Source organism: Nerophis lumbriciformis, linkage group LG18 (genome assembly GCF_033978685.3).
Source record: "Nerophis lumbriciformis linkage group LG18, RoL_Nlum_v2.1, whole genome shotgun sequence".
Classification (NCBI taxonomy): Eukaryota; Metazoa; Chordata; class Actinopteri; order Syngnathiformes; family Syngnathidae; genus Nerophis; species Nerophis lumbriciformis.
This window is the reverse complement of record NC_084565.2, coordinates 24397520-24412500: the sequence shown is the minus strand read 5'-3', so window position 1 is coordinate 24412500 and position 14981 is coordinate 24397520. Positions and strand designations below refer to the sequence as shown.

The 14981-nt window shown below is 36.8% G+C and overlaps 1 protein-coding gene across 2 annotated transcripts in view; it reads right to left on the bottom strand.

Moving 5' to 3' along the window:
- Nucleotides 1-13196, bottom strand: part of LOC133617717 (potassium/sodium hyperpolarization-activated cyclic nucleotide-gated channel 2-like) — a 133449-nt gene extending 120253 nt beyond the window's left edge. For both annotated transcript variants that reach the window (XM_061977881.1, XM_061977882.1), the window contains exons 1-2: nucleotides 13110-13196; nucleotides 8852-9585 (exon numbers count right to left, since the gene is read on the bottom strand). In XM_061977881.1, the coding sequence (XP_061833865.1) occupies nucleotides 8852-9483 (632 nt within the window). In that variant the 5' untranslated portion in view covers nucleotides 9484-9585; nucleotides 13110-13196. The remainder of the gene's footprint in view (nucleotides 1-8851; nucleotides 9586-13109) is intronic.
- Nucleotides 13197-14981: the final 1785 nt, after the last annotated feature.

Genomic DNA, 14981 nt, shown 5'->3' with positions numbered 1-14981 from the left:
TGTATATATACACACACATATGTTTGTATATATACACTATATATACACACATGTTTGTATATATACACTATATATACACCGGTACACACATATATATACATACTATACAGTATATACACACACACACACACACACACACACACACTAATATACATACTCACACACACACACTCACACTATAGATATACATAATACACGCACACACACACCCTTTTTGACCTCGGGGCCCAACTTTTTCACTAGACCCAGGGGTTCACATAAATATTAACACTGAATTAGTCATCTTAATTCCATAATTATGCAGTCAAACAGAACATCACAAATATTATTATCAAGGCTTAGGTCAGACTAATTACAAAAATATATACTAGTTAATTTGTATTTTTTTTGGTGTTTTTTTTTTTCAGCACCCCATGTTAGCAATATTTATGAATGCATTTTTTGGGCAAATTTGGGGACAAATTGTAACATTTAGCACCTTATGTCGACCGTGTTTTTTGAGTGCATACTTTTTGTATAGAAAAATAGTAAAATTACAATAGGCCCTGACTACATTTAAATTTGGACATCTTTTATTTGTGTTTATTTTTAGCATCCCATGTCAGCCATTTTTATGGAGTGTGTAGTTTGTTTTTTGCATTTCTGTTGACCATATTTATGGAGTGCATACAGTATTTTGTGTTGTAATAACAAATAGTACAATTGCAATATGTCTTATAGCTACATTTAAATTTGGCATTGTTTTTGTTATTTATTTTTAGCATCCTATGTCTTGTTGTGTTTTTGTTACTAATAGTAAAATCGCAATAGGCCCTGACTACATTTAAATTTGGACATATTTTATTTTTAGCACCCCATTTCAGCAATATTTATGGAGGGCAAATTTTTTTTGGTTGATTTGGGGACAAATTGTAATATATTTAGCACCCTATGTTGACAATGTTTGTGGAGTGCATATTTTTTGTGGTTTTGTATTGAATAGTAAAATTGCAATATGCCCCAATTACATTTAAATTTGGGCATCTATTATTTTTGTATATTTTTAGCATATCATCTTTATGGACATTTTTTTTTTTCATTTCTGGAACAAATTGTAGCGTGTTAAACCCCCCGTTGTCGACAGTGTTTGTGGAGTGCATACAGTAGTTTTTGTGTCGTTGTAACAAAAGGTAAAATTGCAATACGCCCTAACTACATTTAAAAGTGGCCATTTTTAAATTATTTTTAGCATCCTATGTCAGCAATGTTTATGGAGTGCATACTTTTTTCTACATTTTGGCGACACATCGTAATACGTTCAGCACCCTATGTCGACCATGTTTGGAGTGCATACTTATTGTGTTTTGTTACTAATAGTAAAATTGCAATACACCCTGACTACATTTAAATTTGGACATATTTTATTTTTAGCACCCAATTTCAGCAATATCTATGGAGTGCAAAATTTTTGGGTGATTTGGGGACAAATTGTAATATATTTAGCACCCTATGTCCACCATGTTTGGAGTGCATACTTTTTGTGTTTTTGTTATTGAATAGTAAAATTGCAATATGCCCTAACTACATTTAAATTTGGACATCTTTTATTTTTGTATATTTTTAGCATCCCATGTATACGGACTGCACATTTTTCTTTTTGCATCTCTGGGACAAATTGTAACGTGTTCAACCCCCCGTTGTCGACAGTGTGTGTGGAGTGCATACAGTACTTTTTGTGTTTTTGTAACAAATGGGCAAATTGCAATACGCCCTAACTACATTTAAATTTGGCCATTTTTTAAAATTATTTTTAGCATCCCATGTCAGCAATGTTTATGGAGTATTTTTGTTTTGTTTTGCAATTTGGCGACAAATTGTAACATATTTGGAGTGCATACTTTTTGTGTTTTCGTTACTAATAGTAAAATTGCAATATGCCCTAACTACATTTAAATTTGGACATATTTTATTGTTTATTTTTAGCACCCCATGTCAGCCATGTTTAGGGAGTGCATACTTTTTTTTGTATTTCGGGGACCTATTCTAATATGTTCTGCACCCTATGTCCACCATGTTTGGAGTGCATACTTTTTGTTAATAGTAAAATTGCAATAGGCCCTGACTATATTTAAATTTTGCCCTAACTACATTTAAATTTGGACATCTTTTATTTTTGTATATTTTTGTATATCTCTGGGACAAATTGTAACGTGATCAACCCCCGGTTGTCAACCATGTTCGTGGAGTGCATACAGCACTTTTCATGTTTCTGTAAGAAATGGTAAAATTTGCGCCAACTACATTTAAAAAAACTTCCTATGTCAGCAATGTTTATGGAGTACATACTTTTTTCTACATTTTGGAGCCATGTTTGGAGTGCATACTTCTTGTGTTATTGTTACTAATAGAAATAAAAAAAATATAAATAAGTAAAATTGCATTATGCCCCAAATACATTTAAATTGGGACATCTTTTATTTTTGTATATTTTTAGCATCCCATGTCAGCCATTTTTAATGGACTGGACATCTCTGGGACAAATTGTAACATGCTCAACCCCCCGTTGTCGACAGTGTTCGTGGAGTGCATACAGTACTTTTTATGTTTTTGTAACAAAATGGTAAAATTTGCACTAACTACATAAAAAAAAAAAAAATAGTTTTAGCATCCTATGTCAGCAATGTTTATGGAGTACATACTTTTTTCTGCATTTTGGGTACACATTGTAATACGTTCAGCACCCTATGTCCACCATGTTTGGAGTGCATACTATTTTGCGTCTTTGTTAATAGTAAACTTGCAGTATGGACAAATTTGGACATCTTTTATTTTTGTATATTTTTAGCATCCCATGTTTATGGACATTTATTTTGCATTTCTGGGACAAATTGTAACGTGTTCAATCCCCGTTGTCGACAGTGTTTGTGGAGTGCATACAGTACTTTTTGTGTTTTTGTAACAAATGGTAACACAATTTGCCCTAAATTAATTTAAATTTGGCCAGTTTTTTTTATTTTTTTGTTAAATTATTTTTAGCATCGTATGTCAGCAATGTTTATGGAGTACATATCTTTTTCTGCATTTTGGGGACAAATTGTAATACGTTCAGCACCCTATATCAACCATGTTTGGAGTGCATACTTTTTGTGTTTTTGTTACTAATAGTAAAATTGCAATACACCCTGACATTTAAATTTGGACATATTTTATTTTTAGCACCCCATTTCAGCAATATTTATGGAGTGCAAACTTTTTGGGTGATTTGGGGACAAATTGTAATATATTTAGCACCCTATGTTGACAATGTTTGTGGAGTGCATACTTTTTGCGTTTTTGTATTGAATAGTGAAATTGCAATATGCCCCAACTACATTTAAATTTGGACATATTTTATTTTTGTATATTTTTAGCATCCCATGTTTATGGACTACACTTGTTTTTGCATCTCTGGGACAAATTGTAACGTGTTCAACCCCCAGTTGTCGACAGTGTTGGTGGAGTGCATACAGTACTTTTTACGTTTTTGTAACAAATGGTAAAATTGCAATACGCCCTAACTACATTTAAATTTGGCCATTTTTTAAAATTATTTTTTGCATCCTATGTCAGCAATGTTTATGGAGTACATACCTTTTTCTGCATTTTGGGGACAAATTGTAATACGTTCAGCACTCTATGTCGACCATGTTTGGAGTGCATACTTTGTGTTTTTGTTACTAATAGCAAAATTGCAATACGCCCTGTCTACATTTAAATTAGGACATCTTTTATTTTTAGCACCCCATGTCAGCCGTGTTTATGGAGTGCATACTTTTTTTTTTGTATTTCGGGGACCAATTCTAATATGTTCTGCAACCTATGTCGACCATGTTTGGAGTGCATACTTTTTGTGTTTTTGTTACTAATAATAAAATTGCAGTAGGCCCTGACTATATTTAAATGTTGCCCTAACTACATTTAAATTTGGACATCTTTTACCGTATTTTCCGCACTATAAGGCGCACCTAAAAACCACAATTTTTCTCAAAAGCTGACAGTGCGCCTTATAACCCGGTGCGCTTTATTACGATTCATTTTCATAAAGTTTCGATCTCGCAACTTCGGTAAACAGCCGCCATCTTTTTTCCCGGTAGAACAGGAAGCGCTTCTTCTTCTACGCAAGCAACCGCCAAGGAAAGCACCCGCCCCCATAGAACAGGAAGCGCTTCTTCTTCTACTGTAAGCAACCACCCGCCCCCGGAAGAAGAAGAAAAAACGCGCGGATATCACCGTACGTTTCATTTCCTGTTTACATCTGTAAAGACCACAAAATGGCTCCTACTAAGCGACAAGGATCCGGTTCATAAAAAGACGCAATCTCTCCATCCGCACACGGATTACTACCGTATTTCACAGCAACTGATATTCCTGTGAACCGCACTGTGGAACGGGAGCACGTACGGTGAATATTCGCACCACAGGGAATGAGAAGTCATCCTTCACTGTGGTTCTAGCTTGCCATGCTAACTTCCACCCATGGTGATATTCAAAAGGAAGACCTTGCCAAAAGAGACCTTTCCAGCCGGCGTCATCATAAAAGCTAACTCGAAGGGATGGATGGATGAAGAAAAGATGAGCGAGTGGTTAAGGGAAGTTTACGCGAAGAGGCCGGGTGGCTTTTTTCACACAGCTCCGAAGGCGAACACACCTTCACTAAGACGGGCAGACAGCGCCGGACGACATACGCCAACATTTGCCAGTGGATCGTAAATGCCTGGGCAGATATTTCGGTCACAACTGTGGTCCGAGCTTTCCGGAAGGCAGGATTCACAGAACTGCTGCACAACAACAGCGACACTGAATCCGATGACTTCGACGAGACGGAGCCGGCCATTTTTGGATCCCACGCTTGCGCAACTTTTCAATTCGGACACCGAAGACGAAGAATTCGAAGGATTTACGAATGAAGAATAACTTCAGAAGGTGAGCGCTATGTTTATTTTGTGTGTTGTGACATTAACGTTCGAGCAACATTATGTTGCTATTGCTCTACACCATTTTGAATTTTACTATGTTTGTGATTGCACATTTGCGTACATTTTGGGACAGAGTTGTTAGAACGCTGGTTTTCAATATATTATTAAAGTTTGACTGAACTATCTGACTGTTTTTTTGACATTCCCTTTAGCGCAGCGTAGGCGCGGCTTATAATCCGGGGCGGCTTATTGGTGGACAAAGTTATGAAATATGTAATTCATTGAAGGTGCGGCTAATAATCCGGTGCGCCTTATAGTGCGGAAAATACGGTATATATTTTTAGCACCCCATGTCAGCCATGTCTATGGACTGCACTTTTTCTGCACGTTATCGACAATGTTCGTGGAGTGCATACAGTACTTTTTATGTTTTTATAACAAAATGGTAAAATTTGCCCTAACTATATTTAAAAAGAAAAATGTTTAGCATCCTATGTCAGCAATGTTTATGGAGTACATACTTGTTTCTGCATTTTGGGGACATGTTTGGAGTGCATACTTGTGTTTTTGTTACTAATAAAAAATGAAATATGAAAAAGTAAAATTGCAATATGCCCCAATTACATTTAAATTTCGACATCTTCAATTTTTGTATAATTTTAGCATCCCATGTCAGCCATTTTTATGGACTGCACTTTTTTTTTTTTTCATCTCTGGGACAAATTGTAACGTGTTCAACCCCCCCTGTTGTCGACAGTGTGTGTGGAGTGCATACAGTACTTTTAGTTTTTGTAACAAAATGGTAAAATTTGCCCTAACTACATTTAAAAAAAAATCCTATGTCAGCAACGTTTATGGAGTACATACTTTTTTCTGCATTTTGGGGACAAATTGTAATACGTTCAGCACCCTATGTCCACCATGTTTGGAGTGCATACTTTTTGTGGTTTTGTTTCTTATAGTAAAATTGCAATATGCCCTAACGACATTTAAATTTGGACATATTTTATTTCTGTATATTTTTAGTATCCCATGTCAGCCATGTTTATGGAGTGCATACTTTCTTTTTTCTTTTTGGCATTTTGGGGACAAATTGTAATATATTTAGCACCCTATGTTGACAATGTTTGTGGAGTGCATACTTTTTGTACCAAATACTAAAATTGCAATATGCCCTAACTACATTTAAATTTGGACATCTTTTATGTTTGTATATTTTTAGCATCTTATGTTTATGGACATATTTTTTTTGCATCTCTGGGACAAATTGTAACGTGTTAAACCCCCCGTTGTCGACAGTGTTTGTGGAGTGCATACAGTACTTTTTACGTTTTTGTAACAAATGGTAACAAAATTTACCCTAAATTCATTTCAATTTTGTTAAATTATTTTTAGCATCCTATGTCAGCAATGTTTATGGAGTACATACTTTTTTCTGCATTTTGGGTACACATTGTAATACGTTCAGCACCCTATGTCCACCATGTTTGGAGTGCATACTTTTAGCATCTTTGTTAATAGTAAAATTGCAATATGGACATGTTTTATTTTTAGCACCCCAGTTCAGCAATATTTATGGAGTGCAAATTTTTTAGGTGATTTGGGTACAAATTGTAATATATTTAGCACCCTATGTTGACAATGTTTGTGGAGTGCATACTTTTTGTACCAAATAGTAAAATTGCAATATGCCCTAACTACATTTAAATTTGGACATCTTTTATTGTTGTATATTTTTAGCACCCCATGTCAGCCATGTTTAAGGACTGCACTTTTTTTTTTTTTTTGCATCTCTGAGACAAATTGTTACGTGTTCAACCCCCCGTTGTTGACAGTGCGTGTGGAGTGCATACAGTACTTTTTATGTTGTTGTAACAAATTGTCAAATTTCAATAAGCCCTAAATACATTTACATTTGGCCAGTTTTTTTTTAAATCTATTTTTAGCATCCTATGTCAGCAATGTTTATGGAGCACATACTTTTTTCTGCATTTTGGGGACACATTGTAATACGTTCAGCACCCTATGTCCACCATAATTGGAGTGCATACTTTTTGTGTTTTTGTTACTGAATAGTAGAATTGAAATATGCCATAACTACATTTAAATTTGGACATCTTTTATTTTTGTATATTTTTAGCATCCCATGTTTATGGACTGCACATTTTTCTTTTTGCATCTCTGGGACAAATTGTAACGTGTTCAACCCCCTGTTGTCGACAGTGTGTGTGGAGTGCATACAGTACTTTTTGTGTTTTTGTAACAAATGGTAAAATTTGCCCTAACTATATTTAAAAAAAAATAATTTTTAGCATCCTATGTCAGCAATGTTTATAGAGTTCATACTTTTTTCTGCATTTTGGGTACAAATTGTAATACATTCAGCACCCTATGTCCACCATGTTTGGAGTGCATACTTTTTGTGTTTTTGTTACTAATAGTAAAATTGCAATATGCCCTAACTACATTTAGACATCTTTTATGTTTGTATATTTTTAGCATCTTATTTTTATGGACATTTTTTTTTGCATTTCTGGGACAAATTGTAACGTGTTCAACCCCCCGTTGTCGACAGTGTTTGTGGAGTGCATACAGTACTTTTTATGTTTTTGTAACAAATGGTAACATAATTTGCCCTAAATTCATTTAAATTTGGCCAGTTTTTTTATTTTTTTGTTAAATTATTTTTAGCATTCTATGTCAGCAATGTTTATGGAGCACATACTTTTTTCTGCATTTTGGGTACAAATTGTAATACGTTCAGCACCCTATGTCCACCATGTTTGGAGTGCATACTTTTAGCGTCTTTGTTAATAGTAAAATTGCAATATGGACATGTTTTATTTTTAGCACCCCAGTTCAGCAATATTTATGGAGTGCAATTTTTTTGGGTGATTTGGGGACAAATTGTAATATATTTAGCACCCTATGTTGACAATGTTTGTGGAGTGCATACTTTTTGTACTAAATAGTACAATTGCAATATGTCCTAACTACATTTAAATTTGGACATCTTTTATTGTTGTATTTCTTTAACATCCCATGTCAGCCATGTTTAAGGACTGCACATTTTTTTGCATCTCTGGGACAAAATGTAACGTGTTCAACCCCCCGTTGTTATTTATAGAGTGCATACAGTACTTTTTATGTTTTTGTAACAAATCGTCAAATTTCAATAAGCCCTAAATACATTTACATTTGGCCAGTTTTTTTAAATGTATTTTTAGCATCCTATGTCAGCAATGTTTATGGAGTACAAACTTTTTTCTGCATTTTGGGTACAAATTGTAATACGTTCAGCACCCTATGTCCACCATGTTTGGAGTGCATACTTTTTGTGGTTTTGTTTCTAATAGTAACATTGCAATATGCCCTAACTACATTTAAATTTGGACATCTTTTATGTTTGTATATTTTTAGCATCCCATGTTTATGGACATTTATTTTGCATTTCTGGGACAAATTATAACGTGTTCAACCCCCCGTTGTCGACAGTGTGTGTGGAGTGCATACAGTACTTTTTTGAGTTTTTGTAACAAATGGTAAAATTACAATACGCCCTAACTACATTTAAATTAGCCCAGTTTTGTTTTATTTTCAGCATCCTATGTCAGCCATGTTTATGGAGTGCATACTTTTTTTCTGCATTTTGGGGCCATGTTTGGAGTGCATGCTTTGTGTTTTTGTTACTAATAGTAAAAGTGCAATAGGCCCTAATTACATTTAAATTTGGACATATTTTATTTGTGTTTATTTTTAGCATCCCATGTCAACAATGTGTATGGAGTGCATACTTTTTATTTCTTTATTTTTTGCATTTTTTGGACAAATTGTATTAAGTCCAGTATCTTATGTGGAGCAAATCCAAATGTAGTATTTATTTGTGGACTATATAATGTGTGAAAAGTTGTGTGTACCTGAAGTCGCTGTACGGATGGATGATCCAGTTCCCCGCGGACTTGACCCGTTCCTGCTCCTTCTCCACCGCCTTCTGGCTGCCGAACATCCGCAGGGAGAATTTGTTGACCCCGGGCTGCAGCATGGCGGTGAACTGCCGCTGCATGTAAGTTTGGTTCCGACTGGAGTCGCCATCATCCGCGACTATCTGCGAGCCGTCCTCCGCCTTGGAGCTCCTGGACCGCTGACCCGGGGTGTGTCCTTTGGAGAAAGACACCCGGGAGTCCTTCTTCTCCGTGCCCGCCGAGGCGCTCCTGACCTCGGCCCCGTGTGGCGGAGACCCCGCCGACACCACGGAGCCGTCCATGTGCGCGTCCTCCGCGGCTTCTACCCCGCCATCGGCGCGCTTCTCCTGCCTGGATATGAGGGACGAGAGGCTCCCGGAGCTGGTCGGCTCTCTTCGGCAATCTCCGTTCTTGTTGCACATCATGCCGGCGGCCGAGCCCCAGCCGCCGCCGTCGTCCGGTGGAACATTCCAGTGCAGGCTGAAGGACTCCGAGCAGTGGTCCTGGAGGAGCAGGAGCTCGTTGTTGTTGGAGTTTTTGCGCGTAAAGGAGGAGGCTGCCCCGCCTCCCGGCGCACATCTCTTCATGGTGCTGTTGCTGCCTCCTCTGCCGCCATCGGTCCACTCCTCGCCCGCCTGCCGCTGCCGGAATGTGGCTCCTCCTCGTCCATCGCGCACCAACAAAAACACCTGGGAGCCCACGCACACTCACGCACTTTAACTACGAAGCATAACTAAATATAAGCATGCAATCAAAATAAATAGTTTAAGAGATTTTAATTGCATACATAAAATATGATAAATACATTTAAAAGAGTTAAAAAAAAACTTATCTTGCTATATTAAATACTTTGCCAGGCAGCCTGTTGCTTCTAGCGTCTACTCGCACGGCTAAATACTGCCATCTTGTGGACAACATGTGATATTATACTTAGACTTCCTTTTTATTGTCATTCAAATTTGAACTTTACAGCACAGATAAGAACGAAATTTCGTTACATAAGCTCATGGTAGTGCAAGATAAAAAAAAAAGCAATAAGGTGCATATATAAATAAATAAATATATATAAATAATATATAAAATAAATAAATATATATAAATAAATAGATTACTGTACAGATAAATATATTGCACTTTTTCACATGTGTCCACGTTTATGGATGTATGTTATATTGTCTTTTTTATTCCAGCGAGTTAATCCATTTTGGGGGGAGTTGAGGGGATAGTTTAATTATGATGCGTTCAAGAGTCTTACGGCCTGAGGGAAGAAGCTGTTACAGAACCTGAAGGTTCTGCTTCGGAGGTTGCGGAACCCTCTTTCTAGAGTCCAGCAGTGAAAACAGTCCTTGGTGGGGGTGGGAGGAGTCTTTGCAGATTTTCTGAGCCCTGGTCAGGCGGCGGCTTTTTACGCTTCTGGAGGCGTGCTGGGACATCATCACAAACTACCTCTACACTCTCAAAAATGGCAAAAAAAAATATTATAAAAATATATAAATACTAATTGACTAAGGTGACGCTTTTTGGAATGCATCAAAATCCATCTGTTACAGTAGCACTATACATAATCATAATACCAGGGCGTCTAGTGAGGGGCATTTTGTACTCCCTTTGCGGAAATCTTTTATCGCTCTGGAATAACCTGCCCCGAATTCTCACCGGCATTGAAAGTAAACAGGTTTTTAAAAAGGAAAGTCATATTTTATCTGAGTCTGTAAATTAGTTTGCTTGTTGATGATTTTTGTTTGGTTTTGTATGTGTAGTTATATTTATATGGTCATTATTATTCTGTGACTGTAAATTGTTTGCCTGTTTTCTTACTGATGCTTTTATTTTTATTTTTTCTGTATTGTGTAGTTATAATTATATGCTTTTACTTGTAATTGTATTGAGTTTGTGAACCCCAGGAAGACTAGTGGGTTGTTGTGGCAACCAGCTAATGGGGATCCTTAATAAAAAATCAAATCAAAATCTTCTCAACTAGGCGGTAACTACAGATCATGGGGGTGTCAAACTCATTTTAGCTCAGGGGCCACTTGGAGGAAAATCTGTGCACACATCGGCCGGACTATTAAAATCATGGCATTAAAACAAAAACAACTTCAGATTGTTTTCTTTGATTTAGTTTGGCAAAAAAATAGAACAAGCCCATTCTGAAAATATTACAATGAAAAATATAGGAAAAAATGTAAAGTCTCTATCTAAATCTAAAGTTTAGATCCATGAAGGAAAGAAAAAAGTGAATAAATGTTTATAACTGAATACATTTACATATGCATAAAAATGTGTATTATTTTGTATCATTTGTTTTAAAGAATTAAGTAATGTTTGACAACCTTTTTCCAAAACACAATATAGAATGTGAGATAACAGGATAATGCATGTTATCATTTGTTTTCAAAACGCTTACAAAAAAGTGGGACCCTAAAAATGTACTGTGGGACCCCATTTTTATGACTTGATGGGGTCCAAGGCCCATTTTGAAAAGTCCTATTGCCAACACTGATGGAGTATTGGTGACTTTGACACATAATGACTAAGGTGACGCTTTTTGGAATCCATCAAAATCCATCTCAACTAGGCTGTGACTTTAGAGTATAGGATAAATATGCTCATGTCTGCTCTTCAGGTGCAGTTTTCTATCCATACACGGAATCTGTTAATGCTAAATATTTGCAACAATATGTACAATTTAACTAATTTCTTTCTTAAACATGCACTTGTATGCAACAAATCAGCAGAGATGCACTTCAGCACTTTTTCATCTGCTTTGCGCGTTTAACTTACAAACCCCACAACCAGTGAAGTTGGCACGTTGTGTAAGTCGTAAATAAAAACAGAATACAATGATTTGCAAATCCTTTTCAACTTATATTCAATTGAATAGACTGCAAAGACAAGATATTTAATGTTGGAACTGAGAAACCAATTTATTTATTTTTTGCAAATGATCATTAACTTAGAATTTAATAGCAGCAAAACACAGGGACATTTTTACCACTGTGTTACATGGCCTTTCCTTTTAAAAACACTCACTAAACGTTTGGGAGCTGAGGAGACCAATTTTTGAAGCTTTTCAGGTGGAATTATTTCTCATTCTTGCTTGATGTACAGCTTAAGTTGTTCAACAGTCCGGGGGTCTCCGTTGTCGTATTTTAGGCTCCATAATGCACCACACATTTTCAATGGGAGACAGGTCTGGACTACAGGCAGGCCAGTATAGTAGCCGCACTCTTTTACTATGAAGCCACGCTGTTGTAACACATAGATTGGCATTGCCTTGCTGAAATAAGCAGGGGCGTCCATGATAACGTTGCTTGGATGGCAACGTATGTTGCTCCAAAACCTGTATGTACCTTTCAGCATTAATGGTGCCTTCACAGATGTGCAAGTTACCCATGTCTTGGGCACTAATACACCCCCATACCATCACAGATGCTGTATTGTCAACTTTGCGCCTATAATAGTCTGGGTAGTTATTTTCCTCTTTGTTGCGGATGACACGACGTCCACAGTTTCCAAAAAACTATTTGAAATGTGGACTCGTCAGACCACATAACACTTTTCCACTTTGCATCAGTCCATTTTAGATGAGCTCGGGCCAAGCCAAGCTGGCGGCATTACTGGGGTGTTGTTGATTAATGGCTTCCGCTTTGCATTGTAGAGTTTTAACTTGCACTTACAGATGTAACGACGAACTGTAGTTAGACAGTGGTTTTCTTAAGTGTTCCTGAGCCCATGTGGTGATATCCTTTACGCGCTGTTGGTTTTTGACGCAGTACCCCCTGAGGGATCCAAAATCTGTAATACCATCGCTTACGTGCAGTGATTTCTCCAGATTCTTTGAACCTTTTGATGATATAATGGACCGCAGATGGCAAAATCCCTAAATTCCTTGCTTGTTGAGAAATTTTGTTCTTAAACTGTTCGACAATTTGCTCACGCATTTGTTGACAAAGTGGTGACCCTCGCCCCATCCTTGTTTGTGAATGACTGGGCATTTCATGGAAGCTGCTTTTATACCCAATCATGAAAGCAAACTTTATGGCTAAAGGGCCACATTGGCTTTTTGACATTTGACAGACAGACATTTGAAAGTATATCAATTCTGTTGAGAGTAGACTTCCCAAACATGTTGAAAATACACGTATTTTCAACAATATCATATAAGAACTTCGAAGAAACAGAAAAATGATAATACAGGGTTAACACTTACGTTCTTTTTCAGCGGGAGCAGTGTTGTTGATCTCCCTTTTCTGCCGGTGCGTCGAAGTCTCCTGTGGCAATCCTCAAAACAGATTTTTGCCTAGATTAAAAAGAGCAACGGGCCGGATGTGGCACCTGGGCTGTAGTTTGCCTATCCTTGCACTAGACACACCAATAAGCTTGTTTATAGATGTACAATAAAACTCCTCATAGGAAGTTGCCATTTGTTATAACTTTGTGACACGATAGAATGTAAATTAATGAACATATAAAATGTAAATGTGACAGATTGTAGCCAAAGGCTGATTTCCATCTGCATCTCATTGCAAAGCCCAATTTTGTTGCATTTGGAACACATGGCTGCCATGGTTGTGTTCCCTCTAATGCGTGCAGATAGGATTGTGTTTTAATTATTTAAGGCAGGACAAAAATAAATAAAAAAACTCAGACGCAAAACAAGTGTGGAGCCAAAAATCTAATTGTCACCCCTGGTGAACAGCGAGGAATTCTAGAGTATAGGGGAGAAAAAACGCTTAAGCATGGAGAAAACTGGATGAAACGCAAGTGTCGCCAAGAGTGAGCAATGACCCAGCAACTATAAAGGGGAGTGATTTACCAAAACAGCTGGTGGGAACACTAATTACAAAACAAGGGCAGGTGTGGAGAATCAGTGCCCATGGAAACCAACAGTAAACGAAAGGAAAAAGGGTGCAGCCAGGAAACAGACTAAAACGTAGAAAAAAAACGACTAGGGATGTCTGATAATGGCTTCTTGCCGATATTCCGATATTGTCCAACTCTTTAATTACCGATACCGACATATACAGTCGTGGAATTAACACATTATTATGCCTAATTTGGACAACCAGGTATGGTGAAGATAAGGTACTTTTTAAAACAATTCATAAAATAAAATAAGATAAATAAATTAAAAACATTTTCTTGAATAAAAAAGAAAGTAAAACAATATAAAAACAGTTACATAGAAACTAGTAATTACTGAAAATGAGTAAAATTAACTGTTAAAGGTTAGTACTATTAGTGGACCAGCAGCACGCACAATCATGTGTGCTTACGGACTGTATCCCTTGCAGACTGTATTGATATATATTGATATATAATGTAGGAACCAGAATATTAATAACAGAAAGAAACAACCCTTTTGTGTGAATGAGTGTGAATGGGGGAGGGAGGTTTTTTGGGTTGGTGCACTAATTGTAAGTGTATCTTGTGTTTTTTACGTTGATTTAATAAAAAATTTAAAATAAACAAAAAAAACCCGATACCGATAATTTCCTATATTACATTTTAAAGCATTTATCTAAAAACGACTAAACATAAATCACACCATGACCCGGGTAACGGATCACGACAAATTCAGCGGTATATGACCAACTGTCACATTCACCTCATTTTATGTTTCCTTAGTTGGTGTTTATTTCCTGTCAGCACTCTTATTTTAGTTCTATTTCCTGTATGTTTCCCTAAGCGCTATTTCCCCTCACCTGCCGCTGATTGGCAGCCTGGCCACACCTGTAGTCAATCAGCTGGCTGCTATTGTAAGGTCAGCTGTGCAGTAGCGATGGGTTGATGAGGCGTCATGAAGCGTTTCGACACATTGCAAAACTGCATTGATACTGTGTCGATACTGTGTCACTAAATACTGACATCTGCTGGACATTAAAAATCCCTACAGGCAACCTATGGACCTACTCAACTGACACTGATTTTAAGACCTAGTATATACAATAATATAAACCAAGTCATTGTATTTCATTTAGGATTATTTCATATCTTCATTTAAATAAATAAAAAAAATAATATTTTTTTTAGATACAGTCAATTAATAATGTGAACATGTGCCATAACATGGAAATCTAAG